Source organism: Ptychodera flava, chromosome 5 (assembly GCF_041260155.1).
Source record: "Ptychodera flava strain L36383 chromosome 5, AS_Pfla_20210202, whole genome shotgun sequence".
Lineage (NCBI taxonomy): Eukaryota > Metazoa > Hemichordata > Enteropneusta > Ptychoderidae > Ptychodera > Ptychodera flava.
This window is the reverse complement of record NC_091932.1, coordinates 1,468,186-1,492,551: the sequence shown is the minus strand read 5'-3', so window position 1 is coordinate 1,492,551 and position 24,366 is coordinate 1,468,186. Positions and strand designations below refer to the sequence as shown.

The 24,366-nt window shown below is 35.9% G+C and overlaps 2 protein-coding genes across 5 annotated transcripts in view; one reads left to right on the top strand and one right to left on the bottom strand.

Annotated features, from left to right (window-relative positions):
* The window catches only part of LOC139132409 (D-aspartate oxidase-like), an 86,953-nt gene extending 83,593 nt beyond the window's left edge, over positions 1-3,360 (top strand). For all 4 annotated transcript variants that reach the window (XM_070698757.1, XM_070698755.1, XM_070698756.1 and 1 more), the window contains one exon: positions 1,476-3,360. In XM_070698757.1, the coding sequence (XP_070554858.1) occupies positions 1,476-1,598 (123 nt within the window). In that variant the 3' untranslated portion in view covers positions 1,599-3,360. The remainder of the gene's footprint in view (positions 1-1,475) is intronic.
* Positions 3,361-6,873: 3,513 nt separating this feature from the next.
* LOC139132644 (uncharacterized) overlaps positions 6,874-24,366 on the bottom strand; it is a 39,327-nt gene continuing 21,834 nt past the window's right edge. Inside the window, exons 14-30 of the mRNA XM_070698913.1 lie at positions 22,688-22,767; positions 21,478-21,612; positions 21,022-21,163; positions 20,439-20,558; positions 19,896-20,144; positions 16,883-17,104; positions 16,489-16,685; positions 14,633-14,752; positions 13,686-13,827; positions 13,285-13,401; positions 12,204-12,320; positions 10,988-11,245; positions 9,958-10,377; positions 9,346-9,482; positions 8,762-8,875; positions 7,813-7,954; positions 6,874-6,998 (exon numbers count right to left, since the gene is read on the bottom strand). Of these exons, the coding sequence (XP_070555014.1) occupies positions 6,874-6,998; positions 7,813-7,954; positions 8,762-8,875; positions 9,346-9,482; positions 9,958-10,377; positions 10,988-11,245; positions 12,204-12,320; positions 13,285-13,401; positions 13,686-13,827; positions 14,633-14,752; positions 16,489-16,685; positions 16,883-17,104; positions 19,896-20,144; positions 20,439-20,558; positions 21,022-21,163; positions 21,478-21,612; positions 22,688-22,767 (2,837 nt within the window). The remainder of the gene's footprint in view (positions 6,999-7,812; positions 7,955-8,761; positions 8,876-9,345; positions 9,483-9,957; positions 10,378-10,987; positions 11,246-12,203; positions 12,321-13,284; positions 13,402-13,685; positions 13,828-14,632; positions 14,753-16,488; positions 16,686-16,882; positions 17,105-19,895; positions 20,145-20,438; positions 20,559-21,021; positions 21,164-21,477; positions 21,613-22,687; positions 22,768-24,366) is intronic.

The window sequence follows — 24,366 nt, the reverse complement described above, 5'->3', positions numbered from 1 at the left end:
ATGAACTTTCCTAAGTAGGGTTAATATATATCTTGGTTGACTTGACCAAACTCGACCAAACTTGCTATGTACATCAAAGATACAATCATATAACATTACTGAAAGTCAGTAAGCATTTCAACTTCAGCCAATCCCTAATTTGCATATTTAATGAACTTTTCGTAATTAGTATATATCTAAATTTAATCAACCAAAGTTGACAAAACTTGATATTTACATTCAAGATACTAGGATATAACATTATTAAAAGTCATTTAGCATTTAGCATTTTAAATTCAACCAATTACTAATTTGCATATTTAATGAACTTTCCTAAAAGAGGATATATATCTTGATTGACTCAACCAAATTTGACGAAACTTGCTATATACATTGAAGGTACTTTGTTAAAATATTGCTCAAAGTCCTTAAGCATTTCATTTCAGCCAATCCTAATTTGCATATTTAATGAACTTTCTTATTTGAGGATATAAAACGGGATTTTCTAGACCAAAGTTGGCAAACATCCTATGTACATTGATGATTCCAAGTTAAAACAATATTGAAAGTCATTTAGCATTTTCATGTGAGCTAATTTATAATTTGTATACCTAATGAGCTTTCACAGTTTGGCATATATAGCTTGAAGGACTTGACCAAAGGCAATTACACTCGGTATATAAAGTGGTGATACAATGAGAGCAGTCAAAAAAATTAAGTATTTTTATTTCAGCTAATTACATATTTGTATTCTTGATGACCTTTATAATTAATCTGTGGTGAATATTGTTCATGATGTTGATCATAACACTTTCATGAAGTTGCAAACAAGTGGCAAAACTTTAACTTTACTCACAACTGCAATATATAATGAAACACGAGAGCATTTTCAGTTCATATCTGGTATATAAAGACTTCACCTTTTTACACTGTTGAAAACTTGAAATGCTTTGAGTATTTGTCTTAGCAAGAACTATGTTAAGATTGCTCTATCACCTTGAAAAAGGAATTCATTGTGAGTTATACAGTATCTTGGATTTGTAGAAGCAGTGTATGTGTGTGTAAGACATCATTCAGGCATCTTTTAATGTTCCATTATTTCTAAAAGTTTTGAGAGGGGAGGGTGGGCCCTCAACTGCATTAGTTGTTTTAATGTTATTGCATTAGTTGTTTTAAATGGTTAGTGGTCCCACCCATTTTCTACAGAGGGAACTTTTAGAGCTAATGACATGTTGTATTTCAGAATTCTTTTTATTAAAAGACATGAATACATTCATTTTTGCAGTTGGTTTTCTCTAGAAATTATACATCAAATTCAATGCTGATCTCACGATAATTGTATTTCAATGTTTACAACATCAGTTTTACAGTTCAGAAATTAGTAAACAATAAATATTCTTTAAGTATAGGTTTTGAATTGGTGAATTTTCTATTGCCAACAGAGTAGCATGTTACATCTAGTTTGACTGTACATATTGTATCTTACCTTCATTTAGGTTGTACATAACTATGGTCATGGAGGTGGTGGAATATCTCTACACTGGGGATGTGCCCAGCATGCAGCAAGGCTGGTCAGAGACATTTTAGAAGAAGTGCCTCTAGCCAGCTGTAAACTGTGATTATGCTCCAGGAATCAGCTGTCATACCCTGAGACAATGCAGTCTCTGATTAGGAGGTTTTATCTTTGAAGTGTGCATTTTACTTGCCATATTCATAAAGAAACATTCATTTCATGCTCAGTATTTTTAATTGTCAAAAGTAACTCCCATATTGATTTTCAGTTGTATTTGAAAATATCATCAAATTAGTTAAGATCTTGCTCCAAGTTAAATACCATTTGCATCTTAAAAGATGACCATGGGATAAAACAAGCTATTGATTTAGATCACACAGTATTTACTACCAGCATGTTATTCAGTTTTTCTCATTGATAGTTTCTGCATGTATCTCCACAGTAACACATGTGAACCGTCACATATACCTCTATATTTGATGTCTCACAACTATGGCAAGCCAAGTGTTACAAAATTCAAAAAGCACATTTGTGTGTTCTAAGTTTTGATGATTGTGTTCTAAAATTTCATGTTTGTGTTCTAAAAATTTGTGTATATTCTTAAATTGCATGTTTATATTCTTAAATTGTATGTTCATGTTAATAACAACCATGTTTATGTTCTTAAAATGTATCATCAAAACTTAGAACACACAAATGTATTTTTTGAATTTTGCAACACTTGGCTTGCCATAATACACAACCTTAAGATTGAATGTATTCAATATATTTGGATTTCATATTCTTAACACACTGATTCAATGAAATTCAAATGATCATTTAAGGCACGAGTTCCTTTAAGCCCTGCACCCCTGGAAATCACTTTAATTGCGGACTTGGAAAAAGCATATCAAATACAACTTTTTAGAGTGGTGTAGAATTAGGGTTAGGGTTAGTTTTAGGGTTAGCATACTTAAAAGTGTTGTATATCCTACTTAAGAAAAACATTTGGGGTGGGTGGTGTGGGCCTTTAAGGAACTCTTTCTTAATTTTGTAACTTGTCAAAAATAAATTCCAAGAGCAGATTGCTCGGTGTAGCTATTGTAAAACACATTATTTCCACAGTTTTAGTGATATGAAGCTATTCAGATGCATTAAAGGTAGCATAGCACTTAAAAAGGCACTTTTTTCAAAGCAATATTTCTTATCAAGAAAACCCCCTCATACTATATATATTCAAAAAGCAGACAACCTTTAGTTTAGTTTAGCAGCAATAATTTACTTGTAGGATGAAGGGTAGACATATTTGGGTTAGAAAACCTCAATTTATGTTAATAGTCAAGAAAAATTGATTCGAAAACATTATACCATAGAAACTACTGCTCAGAAATCTTTTAAACTTTAAAATTGTAATTCACTCTGCAGGATGGGGATATTTTGGTGTATAAATGATAAGAGTATTTGAAATTTTTTGGACCTTATTTGGTCAAACTTTTTTTCAGATACGCCATTCAGATTTACTATAAAACGATCATCATTTTATGCTTTATTAACCACTATTGATGATGAGATGGAAGGGACAATGTGAAGCATATCACAGCTAAACTACAATGCATTCTCAAAAACTTCTACATGAGCAGACATTGTGCATTATATCATTTAAATAAAGTTGGTGTCAACTCTGCGTTCATGATCCCCTGACATGAACATTTATGTCAGGTGACAATCTTTCTCTGGCATTGTAAGTGCAGGACTCAATAGCAGAGATCTGACAGGTTATTGCTTGTTATTAAACAAAAAGTAATGTAATTTTTCATTCCTTTGCCAATTTTGTGAACATAGAGTGAAATACTTCACTTATAATAAATACATCTTCAAGTTTTCAGTCATTTTTTGATTGTTTGCCAAAAACTTTCCAGTGAGTAGCATTTCCATGAGCTGAGGAAAATGTGGCATGTTACAATGCACTATGGGTACTTTCCCTACATCTGAAGGAAAAACGCAGGCCTACTAGTATTGACACATGTAACATTGAACTTTTGTCCTGTATTTGTTCTCTTATGAAGAATGGTTTTTAAAGCTTATGAGATGAGTATACTTTTTAAGAACTGGTTTTTATTGATAAAGTTTAAAATTATGAAAAATCGGATGATTAAAATCATTACATTCATTACATTATTGAGCAGAATTGACTTGTGGTGTTTACTTGTCATATTAAAATTATCAGGTGATAACTCCTCAATATTTTTAATAAAAATATTACAGAATAAGTATCTCTCTATCAGAGTTTGTCTCGTACAAATCGCACAATGAGTGTCTTGTACAAGTCGCTCAGTCAGGGTTTGTCTTGTTAAAATCTCTCAATCAGAGTGTATTTTGCACAATCGCTCAAACACTTTCTGGCTTGTACAATTTGCTTAATCAGAGTTTGTCTTGTACAAAGCTTTCAAACAAAGTGTCTTGTACAAATCTCTCAATCACAGTCTTGCTCGTAAAATTCGCTCAATAAGAGTGTGTCTTGTAAAAATCGCTCTATCACTGAGACTGTATCTTGTACAAATCGCTCAAGCACGGTTTGACTTGTTCAATTCGCTTTCTCAGAGTTTGTATTTTACAAATCTCTTAATAAGGGTCTATCTTGTACAAAACGTTCAATGAATATGTCTGGTACAAATCTCTCAATCAGAGTTTGTCTCGTACAAATCGCTCAATCAGAGTTTGTCTTGTACAAATCTCTCAATCAGAGTTGGTCTTGTACAAATTGCTCAATCAGAGTGTGTCTTGTACTAATTTCTCAATCAGGGTCTATCTTGTACAAATCGTCCAGTTAGAGTTTGTCTTGTACGTTTCGCTCAATCACAGTTTGTCTTGTAGAAATCGCTCAACCAGGGTCTGCCTTGTTCAAATCGCTCAATCAGTGTGTGTTTTATATAAATCGGTCAATGGGATTGTGTCTCGAACAAATCGCTCAAATACGGTCTGGATGGTACAATTCGCTTTCTCAGAGTTTGTCTTGTACAAAGCATTCAATCAGAATGTGTCTGTGTAATCGCTGTATCAGAGTATATCTTGTACAAAGGGCTCCAGCACGTTGTAAATTGTTCAATTTGCTCAATCAGAGTTTGTTTTGTACAAATCACTCAATAAGGGTCTATCTTGTACAAATCGTTCAATCGTATGTATAGTTCAAATCTCTCACGGTTTGTCTTTTACAAATCGCGAAATGAGCGAATGTGTTGCACAACTCGGTGAATCAGAGTGTGTCTTGCACAAATCGCTCATTCAGAGTGTATTTTGCACAAGTCGCTCAAACACTCTTTGGCTTGTACAATTTGCTCACTCAGAGTTTGTCTTGTACAAAGCATTCAATCAGAGTGTGTCTCGTACAAATCTCTCAATCAAGGTCTTGCTTGTACAATTCGTTCAATCAGAGTGTCTTGTAAAAATCGCTCAGAGTATCTTGCACAATTCGCTCAAAGACTTTCTGGCTTGTACAATTTGATCAATCAGAGTTTGTCTTGTACAAAGCATTCAATCAGAGTGTGTCTTGTACAAATCGCTCTGTCGGAGTGTATCTTGTACAAATCGATCAAGTACGAATTGACTTGTTTATTAATTCGCTCAATTGTATTGTACAAATCGCTCAATAAGGGTGTATCTTGTACAAATCGTTCAAGAAGTGTATGTCTGGTCTTGTAGAAATCGCTCAATCGGAGTTTTTCTTGTACGATTCGCTCAATCACAGTTTGTCTTGTAGAAATTGCTCAACCAGGGTCTCTCCTGTTTAAATAACTCAATCAGTGCGTGTCTTGTATAAATCGGTCAATGAGATTGTGTCTTGTGCAAGACGCTCAAATACGGTCTGGCTTGTACAATTCACTTGCTCAGAGTTTGTCTTGTACAAATCATTCAATCAGAATGTGTCTTGTACAATTGGCTCAAGCACAGTCTGACCTGTTCAATTCGCATAATCAGAGTTAATATTGTACAAATCGCTCAATAAGAGTCGGTCGTTAAATGAATGTATGTCTTGTGCAAAAAAGAATTGTATATGAAATGAGGAAAATGACCAAACATTCAGCAAAAATACAAAATTCAAGATATCTTCACGATATACATAACACTGTATAAGGTCCACCTAAGGTACTTGTACACTAATTTTCAAAGAAATCAAAACAGCAGTTCTTGAGGTAGTAATTTTTTACAGTTTTCACATTTGTTAAGCGCATTTGCATAATTTACGCAATGTAAACTTCATTTGAACAAAATCCCGTCTATAGCCTAGGCTGCATCTACATATCAAATATAAAAGCTGTCTGTCCAGCAGATTTTAAAGAAAAACGATTTTTAAAGATTTTTTGACCAACGAAATGCTGACTCATGATATGTTGACTCTGCAAACTTACAGTCATTGTCGGCACTTTTATTGCCACCTGGATTGTCACCTTGAAAAATCACGCGTTGTACATGTGTACAATCACGTCACTTTCTTAAATTAAAGATGTTGACGTGTAAAATGCTGACTTAGGAGATATTACAGCATAAATCAACATCATAAAACCCTGTTCGTGTCACTCGGTACTTGGTGGAAAATATACGCCGATGTGAGAAATTCGAGACTGACAAAACTATGCCGTGATTAACCTGTGTGTGCAGAACTTTTGTTTCTCGGCGGTTCAACAACAACAAAGTGTTCTTCCCTTGTGCAGGCCGCGTTTTCTGACAGTATATTATATACACTTGTACGTATCGTGTGACCATATGTTGTAACAACATACGATGATCGACAATACACCGAAATCAGTGTTATCTCACTGAAATATCATACAGCAATCGAGCACAATAATTAAGCATAGCTCTGCGTGGCAAGCTGTACGTGTTGAGGCTTACAAACTAGCTGCAGTACAGTAGCTCGAGGTTTTGCATGCGTATTTGGGTCGGACGGCAACACCTCGAGCCACTGTACTGCACTTACACACACACTGCCACAGCTGTGCCACGTAGAGCTTTTAAGCGGCAGTACACTTGTACTTACGTGGAAGGATAGGGATTTGTACATTTATGTATTTTTATATATGTATATGTATGTATGTACGTGTGTGTGTGTGTATCTTTCTCCACATAGGGTTCGTAATACATGAATAAATATTTACCTGTATTCACATGATCCAAGCCGTCAGGGATGGGCGTGTCTGAAACGTATACGCTAGTAGTGACGAGGACATGATTGGAGTTGCTCAAATGAAAATATGTCAGAGCATAGACAGAATATTTAATAACAACCAGGTTTTACTGTAGTGTACACGCAAGGATTTGAAAGCAGATTATGGGGTCTTTCAGTACTTACCTTTGTAACGCAACTGAAATTCACCAATTTCAAATCATAAGGCATTTAAATAACATCATCGTTGACTATTCTGTAGTTGTGGCTTACCGCAATATTCCAAAGTTTTATTAGTTTCCATGCCAACCCAGTAAGACTGGTAAGGATAACCTCTGTGTAACCATTTATCACATGATTTCAAGACTGTAAAACCACAAAATATTTTACAGAAATGTTGCATTCCACATGCCGATACATTAAAACTCGTTTTGCAAGATGAACATTGAATGATGCTTGAGTAGCGCGGCTACTTGAAATCCCAGAGTCAAGCGAAGTCTACAGAGATGTATGTATTACGACCAAGTAATATATTTCATCAGCATTTCAAGGAAACCAGTCCGTATGTATTTGTTGATGCCCACTCTAAGCTCGTCTATTTCAATTGCTACTGATTTATCAACTTAAGCTTATATGATATTATCTATCATGCTCTTGTGATTAATTTATCAATGTACCCTTGTAATATAGTTTTGCTTTCGCGCATGCGCAATTAAATCTTATTATTTTGCCCCATTGCTCAGAGTGCCAGGAGATTCTACTGCTAGTGCTTTTGTTGCGATGTTACTTCAAATGAACTGACTGAAATGATCGTCTTAAGTAGTCGACAACAAACGTAAGTGGCAGCATGACCTGGTGTATCGCCCGGAGTCTAGTCAGAACAAAACCGTATAGACTCGGAGAAACTTGCAAAAATTATTTCCATCTTGTCGATTTGCAAAAAAAAAGAATTAACGAGAATTAACATGTAAATCTCACATGTCGATAGCCGGTCTAAAGTTGGGAAGACAGTGAGTTATGAAATCGAGCTACGGGTCTGTAAGATATCCCTACCAGTCATTTTTCATAGCATACCAAGCGAAATGGGCTATGTGACAAAACACTGTAATGTTAACGTCATACAAACTTTTGACTGAAAACAAATATCTGGCATTAAGGTATACAATTTAGTATTTCTTACCTTCATAACAACCATGAAGTTCCAATCGCAGACAAAAATATTGTTCCATTTTTAACGGATGAATTCTGACAAATCTTGCAAAGATCGGATCATTGAATTCATATATATGGTTTACATGGGGATATGTCGTGCCAAATATGTCCTGCCAATTAAATAAGAGGTAGTCAAACATTGATCACATTAAAACATCTGATGGAGTTCTAAGTTATTATTGTATATTACCAGGCGATAAATTTATTTTGCTATTCGACATAAATTTCCATGACAAAGTTTAATGAATCGATATAATTGTATCATGAATGTTTTCGTGTGTCGAAAGACTGAATTTTTTTTAAAGACATTAAATCTTATAGTATAGCGTGTACAGTGAAAAGTGTCAAGGTTCATAGCTATGATCCGTTGCCGATTTGTCTTGCAGTGTGTCTTTGGACTTTCTGAGAAGGGGTACTTTATAACAATAACAAAGACGACAGCAACAACAAAAATATCATCATCATCACCATCAACAAAAAACAACAATAACAATACTAATAATCTTATTGGCATCATTTCCTTATAGGGTGAACATAATCAGCAACTAAATATACTTTTTAGTAGAATACCACAGAGCTAATACATATTTGATACAAAGTAAATCATTATAATAATTCACGCACGTGACAGATTGTTGTAAAATCACATTTTAATACTAAACCACAGTTATTATCTAATCGATGTGTCGTTCTTTCACTCTATGTTTTCCATCTTTCAAAGGGATAACTATATCTGCAATCCCGCCATTTCCGGCGTAGTTCTTGCACGTGTCATATTATTTTCAACACAGTATTCGATTGTGTAATCCACTTAACCCTCTGAAGAGCATATTCTGTACAAGAATTTAACCAACATACTTTTTACATGTGTGTCAGTTGACGTGACAACATCTTTTGAAATATAACTTATGAAAAACCTTGATTTCGCCCTGTTCTTTGTACCACTCGTAATCTTGTCCGTCGATACTGTAATCCACCCTATAGCGCAGAACTCTTGCAGAGCTACAGCCGACATCGCCTCGCATTTCAACCTGCAAATAGAAGTCAATTGAAGACAGTCAATGACTTTCCAAAAAGCGTACTTCTGTTGGGAGAATGCTGTGCAGGAATCGGTGTTGCATCACCATAAAGAGTCAACGCAGTATAGTATGGCAATGGTGGGGGTTAGAGTCAACAGAAGATGATAGTATATATGCCGTGAAGATATCCATGGAAACATATTACGATTATCGGAGTTTCGTACTACATTTAATCATGCGATCGAAATATCTCTTCGGAGCTCTGAAAGAGACAACATACATCGCTTCATAACAACAAAGTATGGGACATTTATCATGGGGAAATATCAAAAGATATGTTCACGACTCACCAGCATGCCGAAGTTGTAATGGTGAACAAGTCAAATGTATGAATATTATCAGACGACGTAAAGCATCTCAGTTAGTCTAAGACTGTGTGATAATACGATTAGCTAACTTTAAACCTATTATGTGTAAATTACTTTTGACACATGAGCAGGAGCTTGAAGAGTAGCTTGTATCCAGTGATTTTCTGTTTCCTGCCCTAGGCTAGCATTAGCTGTTGTGTTCAAAGATATTGCTGGTGTTTCTATCCTTTCTACATACGGTCTCCAGCAACCTGAAAAGACGACAGTGCAATCTTAAAAAGCAAAAACGCACTATCAAATAGTACGAATAAACGACGTTGCTTATATTGGCGTGACTTTGTCGTCTGTAGACAAACTGGCAAATATCCAGGTGCCGACACCTTTAAAATATTTATGCAATATTTACCACTGCATCTTAAAAAGCTTTGATATATAAAGTGGAAATTCGATTCATGAAAAATTAGTTTTCATTCATACACATTGACAGTGAAATTACTCGACAAAATAAGACAATATGTTAAAAGTACTGTAATGACCATGAAACTGTCCCTCAAAACCTTGTTTTTATGGAATAATACAAATAATAGGGACGAACGCTAGATTATATGATGTATACATCGTTCTTGTAGAATACACCTTTCAAAAACTACTTTATCTCATATGGACCAATCCATTCTAATGTAAACCTGTGTTCCTCACACCTTTTTGTAAACATTTGGCACTTACCTTCACTTACACACAGGTGTATATCACCACTTCGCCTTGTTGTTCCATACATTACATAATTTACGGGTATTTGTTGAGAATCTTGGTATTCAATTAGTGTTTGTCCCTCCACTGTGCCGAGAGCCAACTTGCCATCGTGCAAACTCAACCAAAATTGTTGCCATGTGTTATTTTGGTAACTCCCAGCTGCGGTTGCTAAAATTGAGTTAACGCCATCTTTGGTGCGTATTAAGTCAATACTGGCTGGTTGGCCTACTAATATATTCACGCCGTAGACGTAATCAATATCATTCTGATTTGCAGAAAATCCGATGAAAGTGTCATTGAATACTCGCAGGTTAAAGGATATGGTTGTCTGGTTTGTGGTCGCTATTTCTTTGAAGGACGGCACACTCTCAGCCATAAAGTCAGTCAGGCAATCTGAAATGTGTACATAAATAGTAACTCTTACAATATGACATCAATTGTCATAGTCATTTTTATTATTATCCGGCCATAATTTCACGATAATATAGCAGCCAAATGCTGAGTCTGACACACTTTAAAGACACTGTCTAAACCATGATTAACGATTTATTTGCAGCATCAAACATGTAGACCCCATTTTATATAGTTGATGATTTATTTAAATCTAAAATTGAAAGGATGTTTATTCTATTAAGGAAATCTGTTCTGTGAAAAAGACACATTCATAATCAGTTAACAATGTTTGTTAATGATAAGGTTCTTGAGGCTTTTTTCCGTGTACCACATCGTCTTCTAATGATCGTGTCTGTACTGTTACATTAGAAGTTTTAGAAACGCATTCCTTCCTAATGCTAAAATGCTTTATCTCGAGTGAGTGACAATGGTGGATTGAATTGTGGGTGACGAGGAATACAATTGCGAAGATGGAAGGGATCTCACATTTCATGTCTTCAATGTTGATATGAAATCTGGTCATAATCTAATTTCTAAGAGCAGCATACGTCTGCTCGCTCAAGTTCCTATTGAAATGTGCCTTGAACCTAAAATCTCCATATATGCGTACCTTTTCCACAAGTTGTAGCTGGCTGACCAACGTCACAATATTGCCAACCAGTACTATCAAACATTGTACCCACAAAACACCATGGCCTGGCTTCATTGTTTGGATTACGGCAGTAATTGTGTTCACCGAGACCTGAACCACTTTCATCATTCACAATGTACGATGTTTCTGACCAAATTAAGCACTGTAAGTTGTTCACTGTGTGACTTACAACGCCTCTATAGTCCGATCCATCATAACACGAGTAACACTCTGGTCCTAAAAGAGAGGTCTGAGTTGCTGTAAAACTCTCAACAAAATTTGTAAAGGTCTAAGTGTTATATCAAATCAAACAAGAACAAGTGCCATTCATCAAATGTAAACCAAGAGACTCACTTCTTGAAGAGACCCTAGAGTCATCTGACAAAAGCTGTGTTATATGCATAGTTTTTAAATCAGTGTCGCTGATTCATTTATCGACTGAATGATTTTTTTACCGATTGGCGACAGACATTCATGTTACACGCACTATAGGGAAAAATTGCGAGACTAGAGCAAGAAAATAACGCTTTCTCGCAATCAGTGAGAATCTGTTCTTATTCTCACCGCTGTCGGTGAGAAAATTTTAATCTCTACTGAAGATTGGTGAGAAATGCACTCCTTGGTGAGAATCAAGTGTGAGAACAAATTCTCACCGGTGAGAATGGAAATTCTCACCAAGTACAGTGAGAATTCAAATTCACTGGTGAGAATCATCAAGACTCGCCGTTCATTGGCGAGAATCAGCAAGACTTCCCATTCATTGGCAAGAATCAGAATTTCAATTCTCACTGCCTACTTGGTGAGAATTTCCATTCTCACCGGTGAGAATGTTCTCACACTCGATTCTCGCCAAGGAGTGCATTTCTCACCAATCTCCAGTGGAGATTAAAATTTTCTCACCGACATCGGTGAGAATAAGAACAGATTCTCACTGATTGCGAGAAAGCGTCATTTTCTCGCTCTAGTCTCGCAATTTTTCCCTATAGTGACGACTTAATTATCTTGAAGGGAATGAGCTCTTTCCGTTATAGAAAGTGTTGACTGTTACCAGTAAAGGATATGTAGAGTGGTGAAAGAGGCAGAAATGAGTAAGTAACCACAGAAGGTTCAAAATGTAAATGTATCCTGGCGATAAATCATAGAAAAATTGTAAACAAATAAAGACTGTTAGTTTAGAGTGCAGTCATATGCTTACCAGCCTGTGAATAAGATGTTATTCGAGCATGCTGTGCACTTGAGTGTGCATTAAAGACAGACGATGACGTCAGAACTGTCCTTGAATTGTCGTAGACACCAAGGATTTCGTGTTCGTCTGCCATGAAAAAATATGTATTAAGGAGGAGACATCATGGCCCAATGGCTAGAGGAGTGGACACACGATCACAGGATAGCGAGTCCGAGCCCTGGCATGGCTATGGTGTTGTGTCCTTCAGCAAGGCACTTTATTCCTCATTGCTTCTCCCCACCCAGGAGTGATGGGTACCTGGTAGGACAGTGGTTGTAATGTGTGCGTATACCTATGACGCGCTTATTGGCTGCACACGTGAGCTGTTGTTTGTTCCCCAGGGAGTTGAGTGGTATCATATTAGGTCCAGTGACCAGGGATAATAATAATTGTAAAACGCCTTGAGCACATCAACTTGTGGATATGTGCGCTACATAAGAATCCATTACTATTATTAATATTATTATCATTATTATTATTATGGAAAGGGTTATCAACTAATCAATTAATTGATTGACTGATTTAGTCGGTTGATGCCGACAGAAGAAATGATTAAGTTAATATGATATAAGTTATCTGAAAGAAACGATTTTGAGACATAGGGAATCAAATTTCACAATGTGAATTTGTTTGTGAGTTTTTGTATAAGTCGGCTCAGATGACCTGGTTTTGAAACTATGATTTTAATTTTGAACTTTTAAAACACATTATTCTTTAAACAATAATTGCTACTACTTCTTCTTCTAGTACTTCTATTTAGAATAATAATAATAATAATAATAATAATAATAATAATAATAATAATATGTGAGAAATATTTCTAATATCGAAGAAATGATACCAGGAAAGTATAGTGCAGGTTTTGACACGGACGTACACCACTGACCTATCAATATCACCCATTAATATCACACTAAAATATTTGGACAAGATTTGAATTGAACATATAGTCTCTATTTTACTGAAAATTTTATCATGCGATCATGCTGTGTTATGTACTTTATGTTTACATGGTTGATAAGTTTAATTTTAAAACAAATAAATAACTTACAGCAGCAGTATGAGCTATGCCTGACAGATTTCGTTCTTCCATCATCGTCGTCGATCCAAAAGCGATTACTGCTATTGTGTAAGTTTGTTTCTTTCCACGCATTGCAAGACTTCATAGCTGCTTGATGAGATCAGAATGAAACTTTTTTGTTTCGACTAGCATCAAATGTGGCATTTAATATTATTAAACTATCACAGTAGGAAAGCTTTAGGCGCATGCGCCGTGAGACGGCAAAATACAAGAGTAATACAATTATAAATAATGGGACACTTCACCGGACTAAAACTATATGCTTTTACTTCGACATTTTTTTTACAATAATTAGAATACCGGTACATTCTAAAATCGTAAGTTTTAGTGCCATGGCTTTAGTTAGGACAGTGAAATATTTGGAGTCAAACCTTGGTATCTTCCATACAACTCAAGTCTCATCGATATCCAATAATTCCATGTTAATGACTGGAATCTGATATAGCGAGTAAACACCGCCGATGATAATTGATGATATACAGTGTCTTCACTGTCTTCAGTACCGGAAAAAATCTGGTGAATGAATGTGGGAAGGTCGATAATTTGCACCTGCATTTCACATACGTGAGATGTGTAATGACGAAATGCAGCGTTTGAGGATAATGATAATGCTCTAGTTACTCATCTAGTTACGGCTAGTTTTCAATCGGGTTCGAACTCTTAACGTATGGCAGCTAGTCGTCTGGCGGAGAGGCAATAGACAGAACCCCGGCCAAATCCCCACTCTCAAAACAAGAGTGATTCAATAATCCGGGCTAAATTGTTACATTTTCTGACTGCAACCGCTCCACACGTTGTAGATTTCATGAAGCACTCACGCTCGTACCCTATCACACATCGCACACAAACTTTGTCGAAGCAATGACTAAATCGCTTAAACTGGACGAAAGACAGCCTCGGGGACAATTCTGTTCAGCAGCAGAGCTATCAACCCAGGGTAGAAAATACGGCTAGTTTTCAATCGGATTCGAACTCACAACATACGGCAGCCAGTCGCCTATCAACCGACACTTAAAAATTATAATCAAAATAAATACCAAACGAACAGAAAGGATTGCATGAAAGTTGCCTATTGTCAGAATGCGGTTCTGATTAGCTTTTTGTCAATATTACCTGCCGATAAAAATCTTACGTGCATTGATGTGAATTTTTTGCAGTACCACGAAAATGGAAGACTTGAAAACGTTAATAAAAGGAGAAATTGTAATTTCGAGATTTTATTGAACATTTGCCGTGCCTTCTAGTTCAATTCTTGTTTACAAAATTTGATTTACAACAAATATTGGTACCTCCCCTTCATCAGATATGTCATAATTACCTTGTTACCATTGCTATCTTCCAGAATCAACAATGAATCTTCATCATGACCATGGAGAATGTAAAAACGCGTCACACAGGCCTTAGAATGGGCTCCATCTTCTCCACATTGTATCGCTACCTGAGATGCATGTCAATTAGAATGAATGAATGAATGAATGCATGCATGCATGCCATATTTGGTACAAACTGTAAAAGTGTACAGGCTACTTATCTCAGCTTGGACGGCAAAGCTCCAGTCTAAGAGTTGTAACAGTCAGTCGGACGAATCAACAGTTTTTAGCTTGCAGGCTTGAAGTTGCACAAAGTTCACAGTATAAATCCAGCGTGGCAGTGAAGGTCTTGAAAAGTCTTGAAATTAATACTGCTGGAGTTTCCAAAGACTTGAAGTAACACGCAAGAGACACGATCCCAAAATGTCTGACTGCAAGCTGTGCCGGTCCCCTATTTATACTCAAGTGGTTATAAAAGAGAATATAAGAACAATCTAGAACTTCTATTGATATGCTAATTACTGCTCGAAAATTAGCTCCCTCTCACGACTAATTAAATTTCCAGAACATTCCAAACATAACTATCTATCTATCTGTCTATCTATCTATCTATCTATCTATCTATCTATCTATCTATCTATCTATCTATCTATAAAATTTGTATAGCGCCAAATATCCAAAGTTAAACAATGCTCAGTGGCGCTTAGAGTTGCAATGAAAACGCTCTCTGGAAGATGTAAGTTTTTAAGCGTCTTTTGAAAATGTTGACATTAGGAGAGGTTTTTCTGTCCAGGGGTAAAGAACTCAAAAGGACAGGAGCTGCTGCAGAGAAGGAGCGGCGACCAAAGGTAGTCAGATTCCATCTAGGTGTGTGCAGAAGGCATTTATCAGATGAACGAAGAACACGTGATGAGGCAGAAGGTGTTATTAAATTCCTGAGATATTGTGGAGCTTGTCCATTCAGGGCTTTGAAAGTAATCAGCAAAAGTTTGTATACAATGCGATGATGTACTGGAAGCCAGTGAAGTTGCATAAGTATGGGTGTAATGTGGTCCGATTTCTTGGTCGTTGTAACAATTCTAGCTGCTGTGTTTTGGGCACGTTGTAACCGCTGTAATCGTGTATCGGGCAAGCCATACAGTAGAGCATTGCAGTAAGTCAAGCTTTGAAGATATAACGGCGTGGACGAGGGTGGCACAGGAATCTTTGGACAAGTACTTCCTGATATGACCAATTTTGCGAAGGAGGAAGTGAATAGCACTGCAAGTGGCACCGATGTGTTGTTGGAATGTATGGTTTTCATCAAATATTACACCGATGTTCCTCGCATTTGAAGTGGTTTCAATAACACTGGAACAGATGTTGATGTCAGTGAAAGGCGCGGGTCAAATTTAGAGAGAATTAAAATGAGTGAATTAAAGGTCGTGAGGTCATGAAGGACAGTGACCTTGAGAATGTTCTTGACAAATTCAACTCAGGTCAAGAGTGTGGGGAAAAAAGACCAACATAACAACATACATACATACACACACCAACAAAGACAAAGCAAAGATTTAATAACTAAGACTGCACAACGGATTGCTAGATACAAATATATTGTCAAATTACTTGGTATGACGAGGTATGTATCTAGCAATCCGTAGGTATCTAGCAAATTACTCGGTAGGACGAGGGATCCCTGGACTACACAATGTATCTAGCAATCCGTTGGTACGATATTTCTTTGTGCCCACACGAATACTTATTTCTCATCAGCTACCCCTTTATGCCATTTACAGATGTATAAAGTGTGTAGCAGTTCAACCAAAATTTTATGTATGGTTCGGCTTCATTATACTTTTCACCAAAGTAAATTGTAATTTACCTTTGTTACATAGGTTAATGAGAAAAGATCAACTTGTAGCCACTGGTCAGCATTGACGAATTGTGCAGTCCAGGCAATGTCAGAATTCAATCTTGCTTTTGCTGCACCAAAGTTATCACTGATTTCAGATGATGCTGTTATATGACGATCTTCGATTTCCCCACTTTCCATTCCTAGTACATCAGTCCATTGCTCAACTGTATAGAAGAACAATAATAACAAACAAAGTATACTCAAAATAAAATATTAGCAGTAAAAATGATGAAACCCTATTTTGCGTAAAAAGTTAATGATACGATGTAAGAATTTTCGTGGTAGACATATTTTAGGAAATGCAGTTATATATCAAACTTCTGAGACAGAATAAATTACGATCAAGCTTTGAGAAGCTCACCCGTAGTCTCAATTGGATATAACATCACTTCACAAAGATCCAAATGCCAATTGCTTCTGTAAGTCTGTATCCTCAGGTATCTTCCGGTCAATGCGCCCCCACAGTCGATATCAATGTATGGACTGCTCGACAGAAGCGAGTCTGTTGGTCTTTCACACACTGGATTAATCTCTGAATCCATATCAGAACCGAAATAAATATATGTTGAATTTTGAAGAAACACTGTGTAAATGACATGAAAAAATAGTTATTTTCAGCAATTCAATATGTCACTTCGTGTGGTCTTATGAATGAATGAATGAATGAATGGATGGATGGATGGATGGATGGATGGATGGATGGATGTACGGTATGCACAAAAACGGTATTGTATGTTACTTAATTTAACTCTTTGTCTGAATGTTCTAATATTACAAGCTTTTCTACCAATGTACCGGGGTTAACGTTGTGGCGTCCTTCAGTCCTATTTTAGTATTCTGCCTGAAAATTGTGGAAACATTACATCAGATGTCGGTATACCAACAAAGAGAGAAAACTTCGCGTTTCTACGCTTGTCATGCTTGTCATATTAACGTAACAATATTCAAATTATTTGGCATACCTTCTTATGTCGACCGTATGGTGTCATGTCTATGCAATCGCATTTCATGACGCTCAACATAAGGTACGAGTCTCAAATTTTCTCAACGCCCAAATCGAAAAATCATTTTCCAAGTGTCAGAAAATAAATGTGAGCACAAAGAAATTTTGATAGAAATGAGTTGAAGATACCGTGCATTAAAAAGCATGATAACATTGAAACTGAATTAGAAAGCAAACAGTTTTCTACTAGATAAACATATTCACCTATTCCCTGTTAAATGGCAACTTCTCACTTGAAATCAATCTGATTAAAATCAGATGTAGAGTACGGCGACGTCTACTTACGCGTACGGTGAGAGACGACACAGACGACAACAACAGAACACCGCCCAAGTACAGACGTCGCCGTACTCTACATCTGATTTGAATCAGATTGACTTGAAATGTACTCGAAAAATAATACAACAATCGGTGATTTGAATGACGTCATGAAACAAGAAGAAAATGATATTGACAACCTTTCTGAAATACAACGATGAGGATTCCGATTCCATGATTCATTACGCAGGCAGGTTACGTCATCGAAAGATTGTCTTATAAGATGTACATACCAGGTACCACAAAGTACGTTTGAACGAAGAGAAATCTTAAGATGATTTCAAAGTTGTAAATCATCTTAGATATGATAATGATGTGATACGATACGCTATATGTTTTTAAATGAACAAACAATTGCACGTATATATGTCAGTCCCAGTTACTGAATCATCTAATCTTTCGTCATTGCTTTTCAATTAAAGATGGTTTTATTCACATTTAGAGATGGCAGTTATGAAGATAAACTAAACAACCTCCCTGTCAAACCTTAGAATACCATGTAATTACAAACGTATGACCGTACTGTTTAAATTATCATCAAAGTATTAAACATTCGGCTCATAGCACTTTCCTACAAGACTTAAAATCCAAATTTGCACATCCCTCACAAAGCACACAACATTTTCGTTATCGAAATTAAATTGATAGTTTTCATTAAATAACGATTTGAATAGTCGTAAACTTGCAACTTGCCTGCTAAGTGCCATATAGCGTTTCAAAAATGTTAGTTTTAATATCAAATAGGAAAGTAGGCTATTGTTGAATTGATGAACTTATATTTTAGCTTATCGTCACAATGGTAGATGGATAATCAATAAATTCTGAATTACCGATTAAGGTGAAGTACTACGAATTACGTCAAAATTAAGTTGTGGTGTCATTTTCTTGAAACTTTGCACAAATATTCTTGGAAGTTGTGCAAGTGCAAAAAGGAAATAAAAAATGGGGGTCACCGCGCTAGTTTCCATGGAAACGGACGTTAAAATGGCGTCGTTAGAAATAAATAAAAATTATATAATTCACTTAAACTAAAGAAAGCAATTATAAAACGCTTAGCAAATGAGTTAATTTTAATAAATACCAAGAATTAAGATCCATATCTATCGAATGTATAGTTTTCAAGATGTTTGTAAAAGATTTTTACTTAAGCATCGATTACAAAATGACGATATCGAAATTATATCACTACATAATTTTCGAACTTTCTTCCTGTCGCTCGGAATGGTGTCATTTTGACCAAACTTGGCGAATAAAATCCTGACATAATACCATTTTGTTTACACTTTTAATAAAAGGGTGTCACCACGCTACTTTTTACAATATCTCCAGGTGAATGGGAAATATGCGCCATGAAAATGGGAGAGAAATGTTAATTTTGTCGCTCATATTGAATAAAAACCAGCTTCCTAGGTGGTCAAAATATCACAAGGTTATAGGTCACATGTATTTCTAAGAGACTGGGTCAAAAAATTAGGTAAAAGCGCAATTTCAACAATGACAGGTGATGTTAAATATATGCGCAACAAAATAACCCATTTGCGGCAGGCTGGATTTAATCTGCGCAGAAACGTTCTAAAGCGTGTGCGCGTCCGAATGCGTCGCACTTTACCTTAAATTCAAAGTAGGGGCAAATAATTTGTCGAAGTTATGGAGTGAAATCAATCTGTAGGATAAGTTTTATCATCTTAGGTCATGTAAGTTTACAATAAGTTTTACATTAACTATCAAAAAATTGCGATTAGAGTATAAATCAGTGAACTACTCAATGATCATTCTATTGGAAGAGGTGATTAAGATTAAAAATATCTTAAATTGGCTTAGAGTCTGCTTTCAAAATCTAGGAATATAGTTTTCAATTTTTAAGATAGAATGTAATGATTAATTAGCATTTGAATGACGCGTTTGTTCTACGATAAAACACATTATGTTTGTAGAACCTGGAAATGAGAATTTCTCTTCGTTTCAAATAAAAATACTATGTAAGCTCCCCTCGGGTGATGTACGAGTTCCAGTAAAATAATACACAACAAAACTTATTCTAGAAAAAACATACGACAACTTTGTGGATCCACTTCAGCGATGCAATCACCGTCATATGTTCCAACTACCGCTATTCTCTCTATGGTGAATTCTTCCTCTAGTTCTAATAACCACCATGGATTAGAAGTTTCTCCCGTGGATGAGCAACGACCATCATTTACATCTACGGAACTGTAGTCTCCATCAACGGCATACTGTGACACAGTTAGATTTCCCTTCTGTGTGCTTGTACCATTAACTGCGACGTTGATGGCGCTTTCGCCTGGAGTAAAATAATTGGCCAAAAGTTGCGATGATATGGTTAGTCAGGAAAGCTTTGTTACACGTAGCGATACGTCAGGGACAGAAAACTGCGACAACAATTAAAAGCATGTTGATGAGCTAAATATATTGGTTATCTTATAATTTTATTGAAAGTGAAATAGACTTCACGGCGAAATATATTATATATATAACAACCGGAAATAACGCAACATGTACCTGTTACTATAGAACTTTGAAAATTCAAACAATAATGCTGACATCGGAATAATACTTTGAAGACAAAATTACTTACGTTGGATAAGCTGACAGTAATCGGGATACACGTCAACAGAATCTCCACCAGTACTATCTATCCAATACCATCCTGGCAATGTGTAATTATTGATATACCAGGTATTGCACGATGACATTGCTGTATTTACAAGGTAAAGATTTATTAAATACAAAATATTAGTTCAATACAGAATTACTAGTCAGTCTAACATATTTGCATAAATCGAAGACGAGAAAGAAGAGGAAAAAAACATTACTTCAACATCTCAGTTTACCACTTTTACAGTTTAGGTAATTTGTACATAAAAAAATAAAACATTGTCAAATAAACCGTAGCTTTACCTAAATTACAAAATTTTACAAAATCGAATGCATTCATGCTTTAGTTACCATGACAGTTGCACGGGTTCATAACTTCATTCTGTACTCAGAGGGATGAAAATATCTTATGTCAATACTGACACCTATAATTGGACTCTATTTATCTTAGTGATAAAGTCAGAAATGCTTTGATTCGATTTTTTGGTTTACACCAGTAATAAATTTAATCCCGTATGACCTAATTGGACAAATCTATAATTTAAATTGTGTTTCATAATTACCTGTATAACATCCATACAATTCAATCTTCATTGCTATTCTGTTCAACCAAGTTTGAGGTCTTATTTTCAAAAAGCGAGTAAAGACAGACGGGGACAGATCGTTTTCAACAACATGTGTGTCATTAACATTCGCCAAGAACACCTGAAAATGTAATGGCAAGTACTAGACCGTTTGCCTTGGATATTTGTAGTTATGGTGAAAATGTGAATCAATACTTTAAGATTAACTTCATTTGCAGAGACATTAAACCTAATCAGACAAATATTCAAAAGCAAGCGAATATTTTTTCGGTAAGATTTGTTTTCATGCCAACAGCTGTATTCATTTCCTACGAACAGTATAGACCAATTCCTTATTCGATTTCCTGGTAAAAGTTGTTTAAAAATTGACAGGGGAGCTCCATGCTTTGTGAAGATTTTAAAGTGATTTGTCATTAAAATTGACAGTAAACTCACCTTGGCTGAGTTTGTCGACGAGAAATATGTGTCATATTGCATATCATTTACGCTGTACTCCACCATGTAACTCGTCACCCGCCATTCATAAAATTGACCATAAGTATCTGTATGTCTGAAACCTTGAGTTGCAATCTAATGCAATGAAAATTATTAGGGTTAAGTAGCGTTTTCGTGTTTGCATCTCCATGGTACAATAATGATCGAAAGCCTTAAAAATGCAACATTTTACGTCATTAATAGATTTATCTGTATAAGGGACTGGTCATTTTCTTCGGCCTGGGGTGGGCGGTGGATTACTTTTTGGGTATATTTTAAGCATTCAGTTATTCTGTGTTTTAATGGAATAGTTGTCATGTCAGTTGTAAGATAGGAACTTAAAGGTGTCAATTCTAAAGTTTGAATACAGTATTTTGAATGAGCTGTGAATGTACTCCACTCTTTTTATGCAAAACCATATGTCCAGAACTATTGTAAGAAAAATGTGATTGTTGAATATTAGTGCATGTTGCTTTCAAATACTGAGGAAACAGAAAAGTATTAGGAACTTGTCTCAGAGGAAATAGAAAAGTATAACAGACGAAACAGAAACGTATCAGGAACTTGTCATGCTTTTCATATGAACTGCAGATTTCATTATGATGATAATGATTAGTACACTTTGCAAAACAGACTTTCAATGTACATACATCAAGATATTTCTGACATATATCTCTGATATATTTATTTACTGCGCCCGAAGGGCGCGCCGATAAATATTTAAAATCCAGATATCTCTGATATATGAAAGTCATGCAGCTGAAGGGCATGCTGAAAAACATGTTTGATATTTTAAAGAAATGCGCCCGAAGGGCGCGCTGAAAAATTTTAAACATACAGATATCTCAGATATATATATATGTCTGATGTTGCACTAGGACGCAGCTCTGAAAAATATGTCTTATCATTATTAAGGTTACGCGCCCACAGGGCGCGCCGAAAAATGCAACTGAATGATGTAATTTGTGGCTGGCACAATGCATTTTATGCAAGTATGAGCCCGTGTCGACGTCGACATTGAAAAACACACTAACCCCCCCCCCTCCGGGCATTTTGTAAACATGGTGAACTCCCTATCACTAAAGTCAAAAACAGGGTGACCCCCCAAGAATCCACCGGCCCCCAAGGCCGAAGAAACTGACCAGTCCCTAAATAGATAACAGTACTATACCTTTCGTACTGTCGTGAATGCCAACAAATCAATCTGAATAAACTGTTCGGAATTCTGTTCATCTGCTGCCCATGTCAGACCTGCATAGCAATTGTAGATATTGTTCAAAAAGCAACGGTAACTTTCGGAGAATTTTTAATATCTCGTGGCATACGTTATTTATACTTCATTATTGTATTTAATACGCAGTCTCTTTCAATTCAAGCCAAGGTTTACTGAAACTTAACAGCTGCGTTCTTACTTTGCCGTCCGCGTTAGGTTGGTTTGTTGTCGGCCTTTCTGCGTGCCTGCCTGCTTGTCTGTCTGTAAGACTTTGTTTAGTGTGTAACTCTTACGGAGCATCTGATTCGAATGAAAACCGATGCAGATGATCCATAAGGCTATATATTGCTGAAAATAACTTCCACATGATTCCAGTATTTGAAGATTGGATCGCATTGATAGTTACAAGTCATCGGCACATTTGGCCCTCATGGTATAACGTCTGAACATTCAGTTTGCAGTATGTGGAATCTTTCTGATTTATGTTCAGAAAATTTCTTCAGTGTAATACATGAATTGACTTTATCATTTCACAGATTTTATAAACACATGGCAGTAGAAAATTTAATGAAACATCGTAGAATTAAGTGGTGAGCAAATCTAGTGATTCAAAGTCCAAAACATTTGTCAATGAAATCTTCGAAAAAGTTGAGAGGGATACGTACTTTATAATACAGATTCTTACAGTAATTTTTGTGATCACACAATGTCTCACGAATACATTAGTGTGATGTAGTGTAGCCAGTGGATATCAAATGTAGTAATTGACACTGCAAGATAAGTGTGAGCTAAGGCATTTTTTTAGTCGGTCTTTGCCCTCCAAATTGTCATAAGCAATGTTTTTGTCCTAAATTTAGTTTAGCGGGCGGATTATTTAGATTAAATTGTCGCGAATGAAGTACAAAATATGATTTCTTTATTTTTAAGATCCCTTTTTACTTTTAAAAATGAATATAATTCTTATCAATAACCGATCTGTTTTCTCATAAACACTATTTAGTCCTTACTACAAGCATAAACTTCATTAAGTCCTCGCTGAGATGATTCCCCTATCGAGTGCTCAGTTTTAAAGTACTAACTAACTGAGAGATACAATTGCGTGTTATGAGATATCTGCTCTTTACTGGAATTGTCTGGTTATTGACTTTAGGACTACTTCGGTTTCAGAGACAGAGGGCTGCCTTCCTTTAATTAATTTTGTACTTAAGAGATACAGTCTTCGGAACTGCGCTCAAGGTCGTATGGGGCCAATACGACCAATGTAAACACTGTACGCAAGGTACGATGGTGATTGATGAAAGTTAAAACATGTCTGTCATAATCTGCATCGTATAATTTAAATATTGCAGCTATGATGATGAGGTGCATCTAGATATCGTGCACGAAATACATTGTTTGTAAACAAGAAACTCGCACAGGCGCAGTTCTAACGACTGTTTCCCTTTAACATTATTTTAATCTCTTTATTTCATGATTTCAGTACTGTTCTTTTAATTTTCTACCGAGGAAAACAATCTCCGCCCTATTTTCATTAAATTGACAGTACTTTCGTAAACCTCCTCAGGAAAGATTGTAATGTTCATTCTTACATCAAGTCGAGCACTAACACAGATATTTGACCAGTAATACCATGGACA